At 40.9% G+C, this 15,582-nt stretch overlaps 2 protein-coding genes across 3 annotated transcripts; both read right to left on the bottom strand.

Annotated features, from left to right (window-relative positions):
- Positions 1 to 863: 863 nt before the first annotated feature.
- Positions 864 to 7,150, bottom strand: LOC104940685 (proline-rich extensin-like protein EPR1). Of its 2 annotated transcripts, XM_010757337.3 has the most exons (9): positions 6,926 to 7,150; positions 3,675 to 5,508; positions 3,464 to 3,578; positions 2,995 to 3,175; positions 2,852 to 2,866; positions 2,580 to 2,663; positions 1,603 to 1,673; positions 1,284 to 1,419; positions 864 to 1,208 (listed from the first exon to the last, which is right to left on the bottom strand). In XM_010757337.3, exons 1-9 carry the CDS (start codon positions 7,001 to 7,003, stop codon positions 1,185 to 1,187), a joined length of 2,538 nt encoding a protein of 845 aa, XP_010755639.3. In that variant the 5' UTR covers positions 7,004 to 7,150; the 3' UTR covers positions 864 to 1,184. The 2 variants fall into 2 exon arrangements, with proteins under 2 accessions (XP_010755639.3, XP_019125399.2); XM_019269854.2 differs by lacking the exon at positions 2,852 to 2,866.
- A 189-nt stretch (positions 7,151 to 7,339) lies between these two features.
- slc35b4 (solute carrier family 35 member B4) lies at positions 7,340 to 14,796 on the bottom strand. Its single transcript, XM_010757304.3, has 10 exons — positions 14,439 to 14,796; positions 12,103 to 12,216; positions 11,914 to 12,016; positions 11,726 to 11,775; positions 11,146 to 11,227; positions 10,970 to 11,030; positions 10,542 to 10,651; positions 10,365 to 10,440; positions 9,155 to 9,230; positions 7,340 to 8,874 (listed from the first exon to the last, which is right to left on the bottom strand). The coding sequence occupies exons 1-10, from the start codon at positions 14,513 to 14,515 to the stop codon at positions 8,625 to 8,627; spliced, it is 999 nt and encodes a 332-aa protein (XP_010755606.1). The 5' UTR covers positions 14,516 to 14,796; the 3' UTR covers positions 7,340 to 8,624.
- Between the last annotated feature and the right edge of the window lie 786 nt (positions 14,797 to 15,582).

Genomic DNA, 15,582 nt, shown 5'->3' with positions numbered 1-15,582 from the left:
GAGAGGAATATTACAAGAGTATTACAGTGATTTCTAATAATCACAGTCATCTTGAAACAAGCTCCACAACCTTCAAGTTACCTGATTTGCCATCCTGTATTTTCCCCAGTTCTGTGTGTAGTACATGAAATACTAGGTTCCATACTTTGTCTGAACTATGAAACAATGTTTAATTTTATAAAAAAATATTTACCTGAGGCACCCCTGTAGCTCACCTGGTGTGCCCCATTTATCAAGGCTAAAGTCGTCATCCCATGATATACCGGTATCACTGCTGTGGCCTGAGATAAACCCCAGTCTGTTGCTGTGGTGCATTGCTGCTGTGTTCTCTCCTCTCTCTCCAGTTGTCACTATAAAATAACTAAAAATACCAAAAAATAAACAATTCACCTGTTCTAAATCAGCAGAACAGAAAATCAACATCTCTCTGATCGTTCCTGGTGGTTTTCAGTGACATTTATGATGAATTATCTCCTCTGGCATCACTTATCAAAGGTTTTATAAACTATAACGCTCATTTCTCTCTCTGTGGTATGTTGTATTTTTAACCACAGATTAAAAACATGAGTTAAAGTGATTTTTTTTAACCAAATTTTGAACTTTTCCAGCAGAGGGCAGCAACTGCAAATTATAAAAGTCATTAATAAAGTTCAACAACAAAGTTTACTGAGACTGATTTAATCTTTTTTTGTGTGCATGCAACAGAAATAATTTATGCAAAGTACAATCGCCTCAAACACTCTACTCATCAAACAATTCTTCCATGCATCTGCAACCTCGTGATTATCTTTCATAGCTTTAAGGCACACGTACGTAATAATTTATCATCAGGATCTCATTCGGTATATATTTTCATATCACGCTGCTGTCAAAACGAAAACTTTAATCTCCTGCTCTTTCGTTGTGTTTCTCCACATTTACAAAGACAAGCGCTTGAAATGATCCCTCAGTTATTGTTGCGGCACATTTGGTTTTATAAACATGATCCCAAGAACCACAGAGGATGGCACCCAAAACTAAATACCAAGCTGCTAGTGTTTAGCAGACTAGTGGTCTAACTGGCCTATATGGCACATATATGGAGTTGTTTCTTTGTCTGTTTGTTGAATTCTGTCTATCAACTTTTCTTCGTTGCGACAGGAAAGCCGTCTGGTAGTGTCGTCGTCCTCATCAAGTGGTCCATATTAACCTCCAGGGCTCAATTTATTCTGTAGACACAGAGGAGAAGTTAAAAATCAACGCTAGTGATGGGTAGTGATGAAGACTTACGGTGAGAGTCGTACCTTCTTGGCGTTGTCCACGCACTGCATGTAGGCCGAGGCGATGCTTGAGCAGGACAGAGTCTTTCCTGTGTTCTCCTTGTAGCATTTTAAAATCTGACTCTGCAAGTCACTGCACACCGGCTGGATGTTGAAACGGCTGAAAGAAAGCGGAAAGATGCAGACGTGCCAATATCAAACATCCTGTTGGTTCGGGAGTTAATATCACATTCAAACGAAAGTCCTTTTGTTCTTGTAGCATGTTTCACTGTGCACATCTTAATAATCACAGACAGATCCTATCAAGACTAGATTATTGAGGAGGGGTGATTCTGAAACTTACGCAAAGCGGTTGTGAGTCTCCTCTTTGCCTTTCTGGAAGCTCTCAGCAGTGACTTTGTAAAACTCAGTGCACTGTCAAAGTAATTAAAAAATTCCACACATCATTATCAAGGTCAAAAACCACAGCTGCATTGTACAACCAAGCAAAGAAACACAGAGAGGAGCTACTTTATAATTTAACTCAGAGAGAGAATAAAGAGCTTTCGTGAATATTACCTACCTAAGCATGTTATATAATGTCTGGTCTTGGTCAAGACTTGATCTCGGTTTAGGTGCTCTTGATTACAACACTGGTAAGTAATGTTAGAAAACTGTAGATGACTTCATGATACTTCTCTACTTGTCCTGTTACATTTTAACATTCATATTTATCCTATAATTTCCGCCTATTGTCAACAACATTGAGCAAAGTTTACGTCTCATTTTTATACCAGCAATTACTAATTTTTTGGCCACTTGGGGGCAGCAGAAACAGGTCGTGAGGACAAGATATATATTGCAAACTAGTTGGTAAACATTTTTTGGTTTCCACCAACTCCTGTGGGAAATATCTGCTCTTCAGCTGCTATATGCTCCATGGTGTTCATCAGCTAGTTGCTAAATACATTAGCTTACTGCGTGAGGTTGATTTTCACTGAATACAGCCGTCACAAGAGTAAAGCTCTGGGCCTGACAGCTAAACAATGAGCTGAAGTCCAGCATAAAGCTCTATAAACTTGAGGGGAGCCGCAGATTCGGATGATTCTCTATGGGTTACGTTACAAGCAGCCTCTTTCACACCGTTTTCACATTGTTTTCATGTTGTCTAATTGTACATTGTGTTATAGAGATACTGATTATAGCCACTTAAAATGTTTCATAATGTAAACAACAATGTTTTTTCCCCAAAATCCTTGAAAAAAGTGATTTTTAGGGTCTTTTGAGTAACTTCATCTTAAATGAGATGTAGGAAGGAGGATGAGTCAAACTGCCGCTCACCTTTGCTTCGAGTTTAGCGACATGTTCCTTGTAGAGAGCGTCTCGTTTCTTTAAATCTTGCTCTTTCTGCTCCAGTTGATGAGCCTGGGTTTAAAAATGACACAATTAAAATCTCCAGAACCAGAACATTCATTATAAATGATTCTCTCCCTCATAGCCGAAGAAGTAAAGAACAGTAAAACACAGTAGTGTAGCAGCACTGAACGTGAAAGCTGGATGCAGGTCAGAAAGTGAGTCGTGGACATGCACGTATGAATTCTCTCCCATCTTACCTTCACCTCCATCCACTGCAACAAGACAAGAGGGCAAGAAAGAAGAAGACATTAAAAAGGGGAAAGAATTTCATATTTATGGGATATTTAAGAGAGATCCTGTCACATATTTACAGATTGTGCATCATGTTTTCTGTGCTTACATATAGCTGCACCATGAGCCTCTGATCTTCTGTCTTTATTCGCTCCTTCGCGATGGACTCCGTCAGGTTCTCCATGTACGCCGCCTTCTCCGCCTCCAGCGTCTTCTTCACCTGCTCCTCCACCCGAGCGTGAGCTGCTGCTCTGGCCTCTGCACGAGCCTGAGCCCTCATCTCCTCCAGCCTTCACACGGCACACATACGTCACATTTTAAAATGCGATGCATGCTTCAGACATTTCATTAGAGTGAATGATTAATTGATGGACAGAATTGATGTTATTTATCATGAAAAAAATATATTTTAGCTTCTCAAATTGGAAGATCCAAGTTACCCCTAAGACATGCCTTGAGTTAAGCCAACTGATTTTTTTCTGGCTTGATAGATATAATTGGGTATCATCAGCGTAACGTAAAATAAATCTTACCACGCAGAAATAATGATATAACATGAAGAGTAATTCTGTTCTTACTGTAGCTGCAGCTCCTGCCTCTTCAGGTTGATCTCCTCCTCCAGGCTTCTCTGCATCTCCTCTTGGATCTTCTGCCTCAACTCTTCCTCCACCACTTCAGGAGAAACGGGCGGTGCTGCACGTGAATGCAAAGAAGCAGAAGAGGTTTAGTTCAAATCACTTCAAACCGTTTCTACAACCATGAACATCCACTTTGTGGCGATCCTCTCACCTGTTGCAGGTGGTGGCACTGACGTGATAGCAGCAGGTACTTCAACTTCAACGACGGGGGGCAGAGACAAGGTGATGGTGGGCTCCTCAGTAGGTGGAGCTGGATTAGGTGGAGGTGGTGCTAGAGGCTCTACAAGGGGTTCACTTACAGGTGGATCAGAGGTTAAGACGGCCAGCTCCACGCAGTGACAGGGAGGAGAGGGCTCTTCAAAAGAGAGCTCTGGAGCAGGAGAAGGTGCTGCCTCAAGATCTGCAGGAGGTGGAGGTGGAACCAGTTCACATGGAGGCAGCAGATCCACAGGTGGAGCCACAACTGGAGGCACTTCTTCAACCGCAGCAGGTATGACTACAGGCTCAACAAGAGTTGTCTCCGTTTGTGGAGGTGAAACTACAGCTTCGACTGGAGCTGACTCGACAGGACAGGGTGGGATTATTGGTTCAACTGGTGTAGGCTCAACTGTGGGTGGAGGTTGGACTGTTTCCACTGGTGGTGTCAACAAGACAACAGGTTCAAGAGGTTCAACAGAGGGAGCTTCAGGAGGAGTTGCAATAGTAGCTGGAGGTGTTGGTGCCACAAGTTCAGAAGGCAAAGATGAAGCTAGAGGTTCATGTGGAGTCACAGCTGCTGTGGATGACTCCACAGGTGGAGGTAGGACAACAGGTTTGATGATGTGTTCTGCTATTGGTGGTGTAGACAGGGTTTCTGTCTCTACATGATGTGGAATGATGAATTCAACGGGAGGTAGGACTATTGGCTCCACTACAGCAGGTGGAGGAGGCTCCACAGGTGCTTCGACTTGTGGAGATGGTGTAGATGTAGGTGGAGGTGGGGCTAAGACAACAGGGTCAGTTACGGTTATGGTTGTTGGCTCTACTGGTGGAGGTGGGGCCGCAGGCTCCACTGATGTAGGAGGAAGAGAGAGAGCAGGAGCTTCCACTGGTGGAGGTGTCAGTGGAGCTTCCTGAGGAGGAGAAGGTGGAGGTGGGGCTAAGACAACAGGGTCGGTTACGGTTACGGTTGTTGGCTCTATGGGTGGAGGTGGGGCTAAGACTACAGGGTCAGTTACGGTTATGGTTGTTGGCTCTATGGGTGGAGGTGGGGCTAAGACTACAGGGTCGGTTACAGGTGGACTTGTTGGCTCTATGGGTGGAGGTGGGGCTGTGGGCTCCACAGATGTAGGAGGAAGAGAGAGAGCAGGAGCTTCCACTGATGGAGGTGTTGGTGGGGCTTCCTGGAAAAGAGGAGGTGGAGGAGGGGCTGAGACAACAGGGTCAGCTACAGGTGGAGAAGGGGCTTCATGCTCCACAGATGTAGGAGGAAGAGAGTGAAAAATTACAGGAGGAGGCGCTTCCACTGATGGAGGTGTTGGAGGGGCTTCCTGAGGAGGTGGAGTAGGGGCTGAGACGACAGGGTCGGTTACAGGTGGAGGAGGGACGAGCTTTACAGATGGAGCTGGGGCTTCCTGGAGAAGAGGAGGTGGAGGAGGGGCTGAGACGACAGGGTCGGTTACAGGTGGACTTTGTGGCTCTACGGGTGGAGGTGGAGGAGGAGCTGCAGGCTCCACAGATGGAGGAGGAAGAGAGTGAAACTTCACAGGAGGAGGAGGGACGAGCTTCACAGGAGGAGCAGGGTCCACTGATGGAGGTGTGGATGGGGCTTCGTAAAGAGGTGGAGGTGTCAGAAGGGGTAGTAAATGTTCGACAGAGGGGGCGGGGACTGGGGTGATGGTTTGCGTTTCGGGTGGAGGTGACGGAGGATTTCCATTTTGCGAGAGGTGCTGAGGAAAGACGACCTTCGTCGGCTGTCTCATCCGTTTGATGACTTTGTCCGACAGCTGACAAAAGAAAACAAACAAACACTCGGTGAGCGCCACCTGCTGGGTTAATTCATATTCATTCTAATTCTGATAAAGCTGCCGTCAGGTTGGATGTACTGCTACTAATCTAAGACCTGGATCATCAGCGGACCTGAGGCAGGCTGAATGACGCCTGGGTAATCTAATAAGCAATCAGTAACGGCACTTACCTGTAAATAAAAGCGGCCACGCTGTTAATTACGCATAACTTTAAACCTTTAATATCATATAAAAATTCTGTCATGAACGAGGAAATTAGCTACAGAGACCAAAGCTGTTTTTTGTACCAGGAGTTGTGGTGGCACTTTATCTATTACATTGTTGATCTTTAACTACATTATGTTTGTATTTTGTTACACTATTTTCAGGAATGTGACTACAGCTTGTAGCTTTTCTATCTCACAGCTTTGACTTTCTACAAAAGAGAGTTGTTAACTTTACACGAGGAGTTCTTGTGATCACCTTTAAGTTCTTAAAGACAAAGGTCAGACTCTCATTATGGGAAGATTGACTTGTCAGAAACAAATTAACTTTAGTATCTTCTAAGTCAATAAAAGGTTTTTATATCAGATGCAGGAATACGATAAGTGTATGTTACTTTTATTACACTTTGTTGTATCATCTGACCTCTCCGCTAAAATAACTTGTAATGATGTTTTTACATATTACAACTGCATGCTCATATTGTCCTCTTAACCTTTTTTTATTTATTTATTTTTATTTCCACTCGGTTGAATAAATCTAGACAATATTGGGGTAATTGTGTTTATCTGATCGAGCATATTTTAAATATTCTGCATTTGCACATCACCTGGTGAATACTTATGTTTCTGCATAAACTGCTCAGCTCTTTTCATTTTAAAACATATTGTATGTGTGTGTGTGTGTGTATATATATATATCTATATTAATATTATATATATAATATATATAATATATATATATATAATATATATATATATATATATATAGATATTATATTATTATTTTTTTTAAATTTATTTTTTTAATACCAGATTTTTTTCTTCCTTATATTTTTTAACTTAACTTGTTTTTTCCTGGGTTTGAAAACTACTTGGCAATAAACCTATATTATTTATTATTATTACTATTACTATAAAGTTAGAAAGAAAACTTTCGGTTATTTTCATAATATCCTGGATTATTTAAGCAGAGTGTGTATTTTCTTGTTGTCAATATGACAACCGACCATTTTCTTTCTATAATTAAACACCCACACACTGACTGTGCACACTGACAACAAACATGAGGGCTATAACACATGAATTTAATTAAACCCCCATGCACTCTGCAGCAGCTCTGTGCATTAAGCCATGTGCTTGCATACTTTCTCCCAGTTTTAATCCGTGCATGTCCTCCCGGAGCTTTCACTCACCCGAATGCCCTTCACAAAAGTAACTCCACCGGCTTCATCATCCTCATGCGGGAAGTGACTCGGGCTGTTTCCCCCCATCCACACCTGCAGCTACACACCACCACGAACCGGGACCGTGCGGTTAATATTAATTTAATCCACAACGTGGATCTGCGCTCAGTGAAATCAACTCGTAGCAGCTGCAATAATCTGCCCTTCCCACAGCTGAGCGTCAACAACAGCAGCTGCTATTGGATGGACCTGAACAAGCTCTCTCTGGATTGGTCGACTGGCTTTAAAGTCAATGTAACGTGAGGGAACATTGTGTCCCAGCCTGTGCAAAACAAAATACAAACACAAAGTCCAGCCTGCTTTTAAAAAACATGCACTTCTTGTTATGATAAATGATTTTTTACAGAGACTTTATAATCAATATTTAATTGAATCTGACTTTAATGGAGTGTAAACATTTATTGTACAATGTGTCCTGTTGATAAAAACTGGTCCAACACACCTGAGACACACTGAAAAATACAGAAACTACCACATAATCTCCACAGATCAATGCTCTGTATGTTCAGTCTAAATAATGCATGAATTATATGATCAGTGTAATCCCACTGACGCACGTTATAACACTAATGTGGGGTAAATGATCTGTCGTGTTCAGAAAATAAATATTCAAAACAACATTACAGAGAAATAAACTTCATTCAACTTGTGAGGTACTAACAATAAAGAACAGTGCTGGTGATATTCTATATTTTATATAATCAACATGAAATGATCCAATAACAAGCTGCTCTTCTGTGTTACAGAGCTATGAGGATGAACGAGGCCCTGCAGTTTATTTTAACTCAGTCCTGCTGCTACAGACAGACATTACTACACCAACTGTGTATTAATCCACAGCTGAAAATAGTCCCCTATAAATGTACTATCTACTCCTTGTCCATAGGTGTGAATGTGAGTGTGAATGGTTGTTGCGATAAGCAGGGAGAAGCTGGGAGAAGCTCCAGCCCCACTATAGTTACAGATAATGGATGGATTGAGTTGCTGATTCATTTTGTGGCAATTAATCGATTAACTGTTGCAGCTCTACACATTAAAGTTGAACTTGTTATTGATGAATTTAGACGCAATGTTTTCTCTCTTTTAGTTTTTGTCTCCACCGACTCCTGAGTAGCTGCTCCACATATACACACACATAACCTTTCCTCAACAAACAGCAGCTGAAGTCGACGCTATGAGAGCGAACCAAAACACTAAAGTTGCAGCGCAATGGGTGAAATAATGAGCTGAAAGACGCTATAAAGCTGCATGGAGCTGAGAGGAGCTACAGAGTCAGGTGATATTTTTCTGCTGGTTCATCAGTCATACGATTTTTTTTTATTAATAAAGACGAATTGTAGCTGGTCTTTTGGTGACACAGACAGGGTTATGATATGATTTAGATAACACATTGCTCATTTTTGGTCTTTTCCTGGGATTTATTGACAATAACTAAAATGTAGAATATCAGCAGCAGCTTTCTCCTTTAAACTGTTGTGTGCGGTGAGCGGGTTTTTACTATGGCCTATGATGTGCGATCAAGTATGAAAACAAACTGTATAAAATCAGTGCAGGACAGTCGAACAAAAACAATTTCTAAGTCCAACACAGTGGCTGTTTTTCTATTCGACCACCAGTCCTGTCTTCGTCTTGTTCCTCCTCTTCTTTTTCACTCTGCCTTCTTCTCCTTGACTTCAGGTCCTCGCAGGGCCGCCTGCACGCTGCTCCACACCTCCGTGTACAGCAGAGTTCCCAGGAAGACCACGGCCGTGCCCACCCAGTGCCAGGTCGTGAAGGGGTTTTGGAAGTAAAGGATGGAGAAGATGAGGCTGAGGAACTTTCTCAGAGTCACCACCAGAGTGACCGTCAGCGAGGCGCACTCTGTGGTCAGGATGAACACGCCGCGGATGCACACGTATCTGAAGAGAGCGGTTAAAGTCTGAAACAGAGTGAGAGAACATGGAAAACACCTCACAATATAAACCTAAAGTCCTAGTGGTTATGTTGCTTTCTCTGTTTTGTTAGAGGAATATTTGTTAGGATGGTTCAGAGTGTACAAACTGATTAGAAATAAACAGAACTACAGATTAGAGAAACAAAAGAAATGTGTTTTTCTTCCCATTTTGTTGGGCACATGTGTAATAAAGGTCATAAATGTTACAGTGTATAAGTGAGATCAATGATTATTTGAAAGGATACTGTGTGACGACGTTGACCAGCAGGTAGATCCACATTATCGGCACCGTCAGTCCAACTCCGGGAACAACTACAGGAGCTGGAAAACAAACACAAGTACATTTATTTACCCCTGTGGGTTACGACACTGTGATCTGCCCTCTGCTCTGCTGTCGCTTTGCTTGATGTCTGCGGGGCACCGTGTCCTAGAAATTATGTTTATATATGAATTATTTTCCATAACTACATTGCAGTGAAGGTATTTGCTGCCTGGATTATGATCAGAGACAATGTATTTTACTTCAGGTAATGATACTTTAAATTCATGAAATGAGTTATGAAAAATTCAATACAGGTCGTACGTGGTGAAATTAGTCCAGAGAGGCCACAGCCGGCTAAAAGGAGGTTTGAATCCAGAACTTTCTCAGTGTGCAGCGACACTACACTGCTCCATTAATGTTTTCAGAACCTCACTCCTCATTTTCATTATAATGAAGTAGATGACGTACGATTGGTCTGTTTTGTGGAGAGTTAAATGAGGCGCACAGAACCTGAGCAGAAAACAAACTTGTGTTACCCGGACACCCGGTGTTTAGTCCAGCTGCTAAATGTCTTTCCATTAGTGCCCGAACTGGCCTGAATGTCAAGATACTCAATAAAAACACTCTGTTTAATGACAGCTACCTCCTATATGTAATGGCTGTTATAGTTGCTGGATGACATTTAAGCTGCAAAAGTACTTTTGCTGCTGAGAAAATGTTGATTTCAGAGTCTAGATCGACCAAAAAGAGCTTTCATCTATCAACACAATCTATTTTACATTAGAGAGTGCACTCGACACAAGGACACAAGGAGGTTTCAACTTTAAACGCAGATAGATTATTTATTAGATAACCATGCATTATCTCTGATAATGTGCACTAACTCAAAGAAAGCCTGGCTATGTTAAATTTGTTTTACCGTACACACCTCAGTGTAACCTCTTGACCTCACACGCCTTTGCTTTGTGGCTTTTGTTTGCTTTTCACAGCAAATCCACTCCCTGCACCACCGACTATCGCCTTAATGTGGCTGTGATTTTTTTTTTGGCTGGGTTTGTTTTTGATTATTTTGTTGTAAATAAACAATTATCCGTATATTTGTAGTTTTTTTTTTTGGCATCTTGAGCTGGACAAAACATAAAACTTTCCATCCACAACATCTCCTGAATGACTCGATGTTCGATGGGACTCACAGCTTTGATTGAAGTGGAGACAGTGGTTGTAGATGTTTGTGGAGAGAAGCAGGAAGCCTGGCAGAGGTAGGCAGTGCTACGAAGAGAGAAGAGAGACAAACAACTCTGTCAGCTCAAACTCATTTCTCAAGCCGTTTCAGGGTGTGCTCTGCATGCCGGAGAACAAAGAAAACTCACATTATAGAAGAGGGCCTCTTTGGAGTGTTTTCCATACTGTTTGTACAGCGTCTCCTGAAAAATGCCCATCCTCGCCGACATCAGGAGAGCAAAGGTCAACATGGCAATACCTGAATGGAAAGATCGGCTTTATGATATCCTGAATACTGAATTCATCTAGTTTTCTAAAGAAAGAGGTGCTTCTTAATTAGAGTTGAGACAGAGAGGCAGTTAACAATAATTTTGTCAATCTTTTAAGTCATTTATAAAGTAAAAATGACAAAATGCTCTTTAGATTTTTAGACCTTTCTCTCTTTTATGTGAATGAAACTTGAATTAATTGGTTTTCAGACTGCTGATGTGGAAAAAAGAACCTGACCGGCTCTTTAGCTGTAATTAATTTCTTTCACTAATGATTGAATGCACCTCTGCGCTACAGTTGAACTCACCTATAAGCCAGTGCATGAAGGCAAAAAGGCCTTCTTCTTCTGATCCCTCATTGGCCACATTCTGCAGAAACAAAATGCATCAAAGCAAATCACAGGTCAAGGCCGCGCTCTTCGAGACATTAAAGGACTCTCTGTGTAGAAAAGTAAGCACTGTTATAGCTCTGCAGAGGACTCACCACTTGTTTGGCAGACATGATGGTGCAGATGAAGATACCAGCTGACACTAAAGCTATAGACAGATATTTACTTGCTGTATACCTGCAGGGTGAGAAGGCACAAACTAATCAGACTGCATATCCATGACTTCATTAAACGGCATAAATTAGAAAAGTTGGGAAATTTGAGTGACCTGACCTACAGAAACTGGGAGAGGAAACTGACTTTTCAGGACCTGAGAGATAAATAATCATCATCATACTTACAACTAAGGGATTATTTAGTCAAATGGAGTGATTGATGTACTAATGCAAGCGTATAATGGGACAACAAATCAAAGTGGTATCTGTATTGTGCCAAAACTTCAGAGAATGTAAGGACACCTCTGCCGTTCACACATGCGAGAGTGAGTTTGGCATTCGCATCACCCCCAGAGGAGTGAGCTCACTGAGACTCTACTACAAATTCAATATGTGGAGAGAATGTGGGTGGAAAAATCTGACTTCATCACGCTTAAAAGATAAAGAAAAGTGGCACAGAACAGGTGGAGTGCGATGCTGTTCAGACATGACTTCATCCAGACGAGCTCTGCTGTCATACCTTTTCTTCAGGATGATTATTCCCAGGATCATGTTGGCGATTAGCGACCCCTGCGAAGAAACAAGACAGCTGGTTAAACACACACATCGGGAGCAGAGGGTATATGAGAGGGTGTCAAAGCAAACCCTTGAATGTAAAATAGCGATTATACAACAACTCGGTCTGCTGTTATAACAAACAATACTCACTGATCTGAAGATCATGTGTAACGGCATGGCGATGTTGAAGTTGAGAGCGTAGTTGTTGATCACGCTGACTGTGAAGAACATGGTCACCATGATCACATAGTTCCTGGACAGAAAGAGACATCACAGGTTTGTTTTATGATTTAGAAGATTAAACTCCATCAATGAAGGTTTTTTATTTATTTATTTTACCTTAAAGGTATTGCTGGTTTCTTCCTCCCAAAGTTCGTTTCAAAGATGAAACCTTCTAACGCGATGAACAGAAACTGAGCGAAGGTGACGATGTTGCCACATCCTGGAAACTCTCTGAGGGACAAAACAACAGATGAGACTGAAATCAGGCGAGCAAATGTCCAGATTTGAACAGCATACGGAGGAAAGATAAAGGTCATTGTCTAATGTTTCTTTGAAATGTGATTACTGAGGTACTTTTTGAACATTGTACGTCAGAAAACTTAATGTTGTTTTCTAAATTAAAGCAATTTATGTCTCATATTTCTCACAGCAAAAGACTCTGAGGTTCAGTTGAAGTCCTAGTTCAATTTCAAAGCTTTTAACATATACAGCTAAACATGCTGCCACCATGAACCCGACCCCGGATAAACAAAAAAAATAAATTGAATGAAGAAAAGTCTGCACACTCAAATCTGTGCACAGATTTATTCTTTAAAGCTTTCAAAGCTTTATTTTATTGAGCGAGTGTCCTTCAAGACAAAAGCATCGAGTGAACGCAGCAGCACACCAAGTTTGAAGACGATCACATGATTTGCCGTGATGCAACACTCAGTCGGACTTGTTTGTCTAAAATCACATCGAAACCACAGAGACGCTTTGTAAACATCAGGTGTCAGGCTTTATTCTAGTTTAATCATGATAAAGAAAATCCTCGTTATGACCCGGTGTTTGCAGAAGAGCGCTTTAATATAACCTCCTGCTAACATCACCTCCTCTGGCCGGAGTAATCTGCTCTGTGCCTTGGCTGGTTTTTGCATAAGTGACAGTTCATATACGTGTCCATACATGTGTCTTGTTTAAGAGTGTGTGTTGTTTTACCAACACAGATATTATCACATCAACATTCAACACCCTTCTGTATAGCATGTGATAACCCCCCTGACTGGATTTTTTCTCCCTGGTGCTGTGGATGTTGAAACTCTTTTGTTCGTGGTATTATGACACTGACGTTGTCATGGGGGTAAATTTTGTTGTTTAAGGGTAGACAGGAGAGTCTGTTTAAAGTAAGGCTGTATGTTGGCTCTAAACACTTGTTTTTGCAAAATAAAACAGATTTTTGCATTTATTTGAATGTGCTGAGGCTTTTCCACATCGACATCTTCTCTTAAGAAATTATGCAAAATAACTAAACTGACTGATTTAGCAGCAGCTGCAGCTCTACTCCAAATAACAAATCTACAAAAGGTCGTTGTAATATTTTTTTTCTCATGCTGCCCAGCCCAACTTTAAAACACGCAGAGGTGGAAAGCGAACGGGAATGTCACTTTACTCAACAAACAGCAACAAGTATTTCTCACTTCCGAGCATTTCCTGTTTTTCTTTGTTTCTTATTTAATAATAAATTCTTTGGGTTTTAAACAGTTTGACGTAAAACATCTCGAAGACATGTCAAGTTAATTCATACTGACAATAATCGTTTGCTGCAGTCCCTTTACAAACTGTAGTACAAGAAAAGTTTCATGGTTTGATACCCGACAGTACAAGACGTAACATTACTTACTTTGTTACTTATTAAACAGTAATTTCATAACAAAGATGCATTGTCTATTGATTACCTTTTGCTAATTTGAAAGGTTGTAACTCACTCAGCATCGAGACAAATGACAATTTAAACCAACAGACTAACCCTTTAAAAACACACAGTTACAGGAAGGGCTTATATTAATAGTTTGCTGTTATTATCTATAGATAGATACTTAATTGATCCCAGGGGGAAATCTAGCATCAAGTAGCAGCACAAGACACAGGAAACATACTTTAAAATCATAAAAATAACCTAGAACATAAATCTGCACTTCAATTAAACCTGTGCTAAGAAGTTACACATGTGTTAAGAAAATTAAACCATAACAAAAATTCATGATTTCTTTCGTTCTTTTATTGATATTTTATTTTGTGTGTGTGTCGTCCCCCAGAAAGATTAACAACTGCTATTTAATTTTTTTTGTACTTATTCTATTTGAATATAAAGGTAAATATATGCATTAAATTGTATTTTACCATATGTCCATACAGTATATTTATATTTCTATCTATATAAAAACATCTAGGTCGCATGAATTGGCCTTTGAGATGCATCCTGATCATGCATGAGCACTTCATGAACAGTCCTAGATGAACATGAGGTCTACCATCAGATTACCACTGAAGCTTCCTGCAGCGTTGACCTGTGTGCTTCTGTTACATTGTGCCAAAAGTAAAAAACAAACAAACTACTCGAAGTTGCATCCGTGCAAACTTTCGTGCAGCTGAAGTCGACACGAGTTCATTGACAGTCTAAGTTTGTCACTGACCTTACGAGCAGCTCCAGAGACACCACATTGCTGCAGCATCCGACAAACACCAGAACTACGGCGAACGCGGTCCCCATGGTCGGTCCCGGCTGCAGCACACTCGGCGGTAAAAGTGTCACTTAACGAGGCTGCAGGTTTCTGATCGGGGCATATCTGCGCGGAACCGGCGGGCCAATGTTTCCTGCAGATCTGCCGCTGCTGCCACACACACTCCTGCTCCGGGAGGACACACGTCACGTCTGAGATTACGCTCGCTTCCCTTCTCGCGCTGTGCCTCACGGGAGTTGTAGTTCATTTGTGATAGAGGAGGTACGCAGTGTCCTCAAAGTACTCCGTATTTAACGCGACGTTACAAATTAAACATTTGCTCTGTCTGCGGGAGCAGATATTCGTGAAACGTGTGAAAAATAACGAACAGTTTGTCTTAAATTAACGCGCTGACGGCGCACTCACTGCGCAGGAGTGACGCGCAGGAATACATAAACGCGCATGCGCAGATTAGCAGTTCTTAATGTAATATGAAGACGTCTCACTCTGATTGAATTTCTGTGAACGAAAGTAAATATTTAACTTAACCAAATTAAATTTCTCTACAAATGTTTACTGTAAATGTTTAATTACTGTGTCCTATTCTGCTATTACATTTCCTAACATAGGACTTCATTTATTAAATGACAAGTAACAACAAGTAATAACACTCAGCTCTGTAGCCACTGACATTGGTGGGTGTATGTTATGTGCTATTGTGTGTAACTTTGTATTTTGTATTATGTGTCCTGTGTGATTTTTGCTTTGTACTGTTTGTTATTGTGCTGTAATATGTTTTAATTGTGTCTGCCAAAGGGACTGCAGATGAAAAGTAGCTGCAGGCTTACTCTGGTGCAGTACATCAGATGTAATTGTTTATGTTTAATACTGCACATGGTCCCATTAAATGAATGAATGAATGAAGTAAAATAAATTACAATAGTTATAAACCACAAAAATAAAAAAATAAGATAAAAAGGAAAAACATCAAAAAGTAAATAAATAAATAAAAATAAATACATATTCAAATAAATAAGCTCGATCGGTGGTTCTTATTTATTATTTTTTATCAATATTTGTTTTATCTAGGTTCATCATTTCATATTTGTTTAAACTT

The sequence above is a fragment of the Larimichthys crocea genome, chromosome XXI, assembly GCF_000972845.2.
Source record: "Larimichthys crocea isolate SSNF chromosome XXI, L_crocea_2.0, whole genome shotgun sequence".
Taxonomy (NCBI): Eukaryota; Metazoa; Chordata; class Actinopteri; family Sciaenidae; genus Larimichthys; species Larimichthys crocea.
This window is presented reverse-complemented; position numbering and strand designations above follow the sequence as displayed.

Excerpts from the sequence above, each read along its gene's own strand:
- LOC104940685 (XM_010757337.3), bottom strand. The coding sequence starts at position 7,003 with ATGGGGGGAAACAGCCCGAGTCACTTCCCGCATGAGGATGATGAAGCC. Across the intron at positions 5,509-6,925 it reads CTTTTGTGAAGGGCATTCGG|CTGTCGGACAAAGTCATCAA; the intron begins GTGAGTGAAAGC and ends TTCTTTTGTCAG. Across the intron at positions 1,674-2,579 it reads TCGCTAAACTCGAAGCAAAG|TGCACTGAGTTTTACAAAGT; the intron begins GTGAGCGGCAGT and ends TTACTTTGACAG.
- slc35b4 (XM_010757304.3), bottom strand. The coding sequence starts at position 14,515 with ATGGGGACCGCGTTCGCCGTAGTTCTGGTGTTTGTCGGATGCTGCAGC. Across the intron at positions 11,776-11,913 it reads TACACATGATCTTCAGATCA|GGGTCGCTAATCGCCAACAT; the intron begins GTGAGTATTGTT and ends GTTTCTTCGCAG. Across the intron at positions 11,031-11,145 it reads TCATGTCTGCCAAACAAGTG|AATGTGGCCAATGAGGGATC; the intron begins GTGAGTCCTCTG and ends TTGTTTCTGCAG.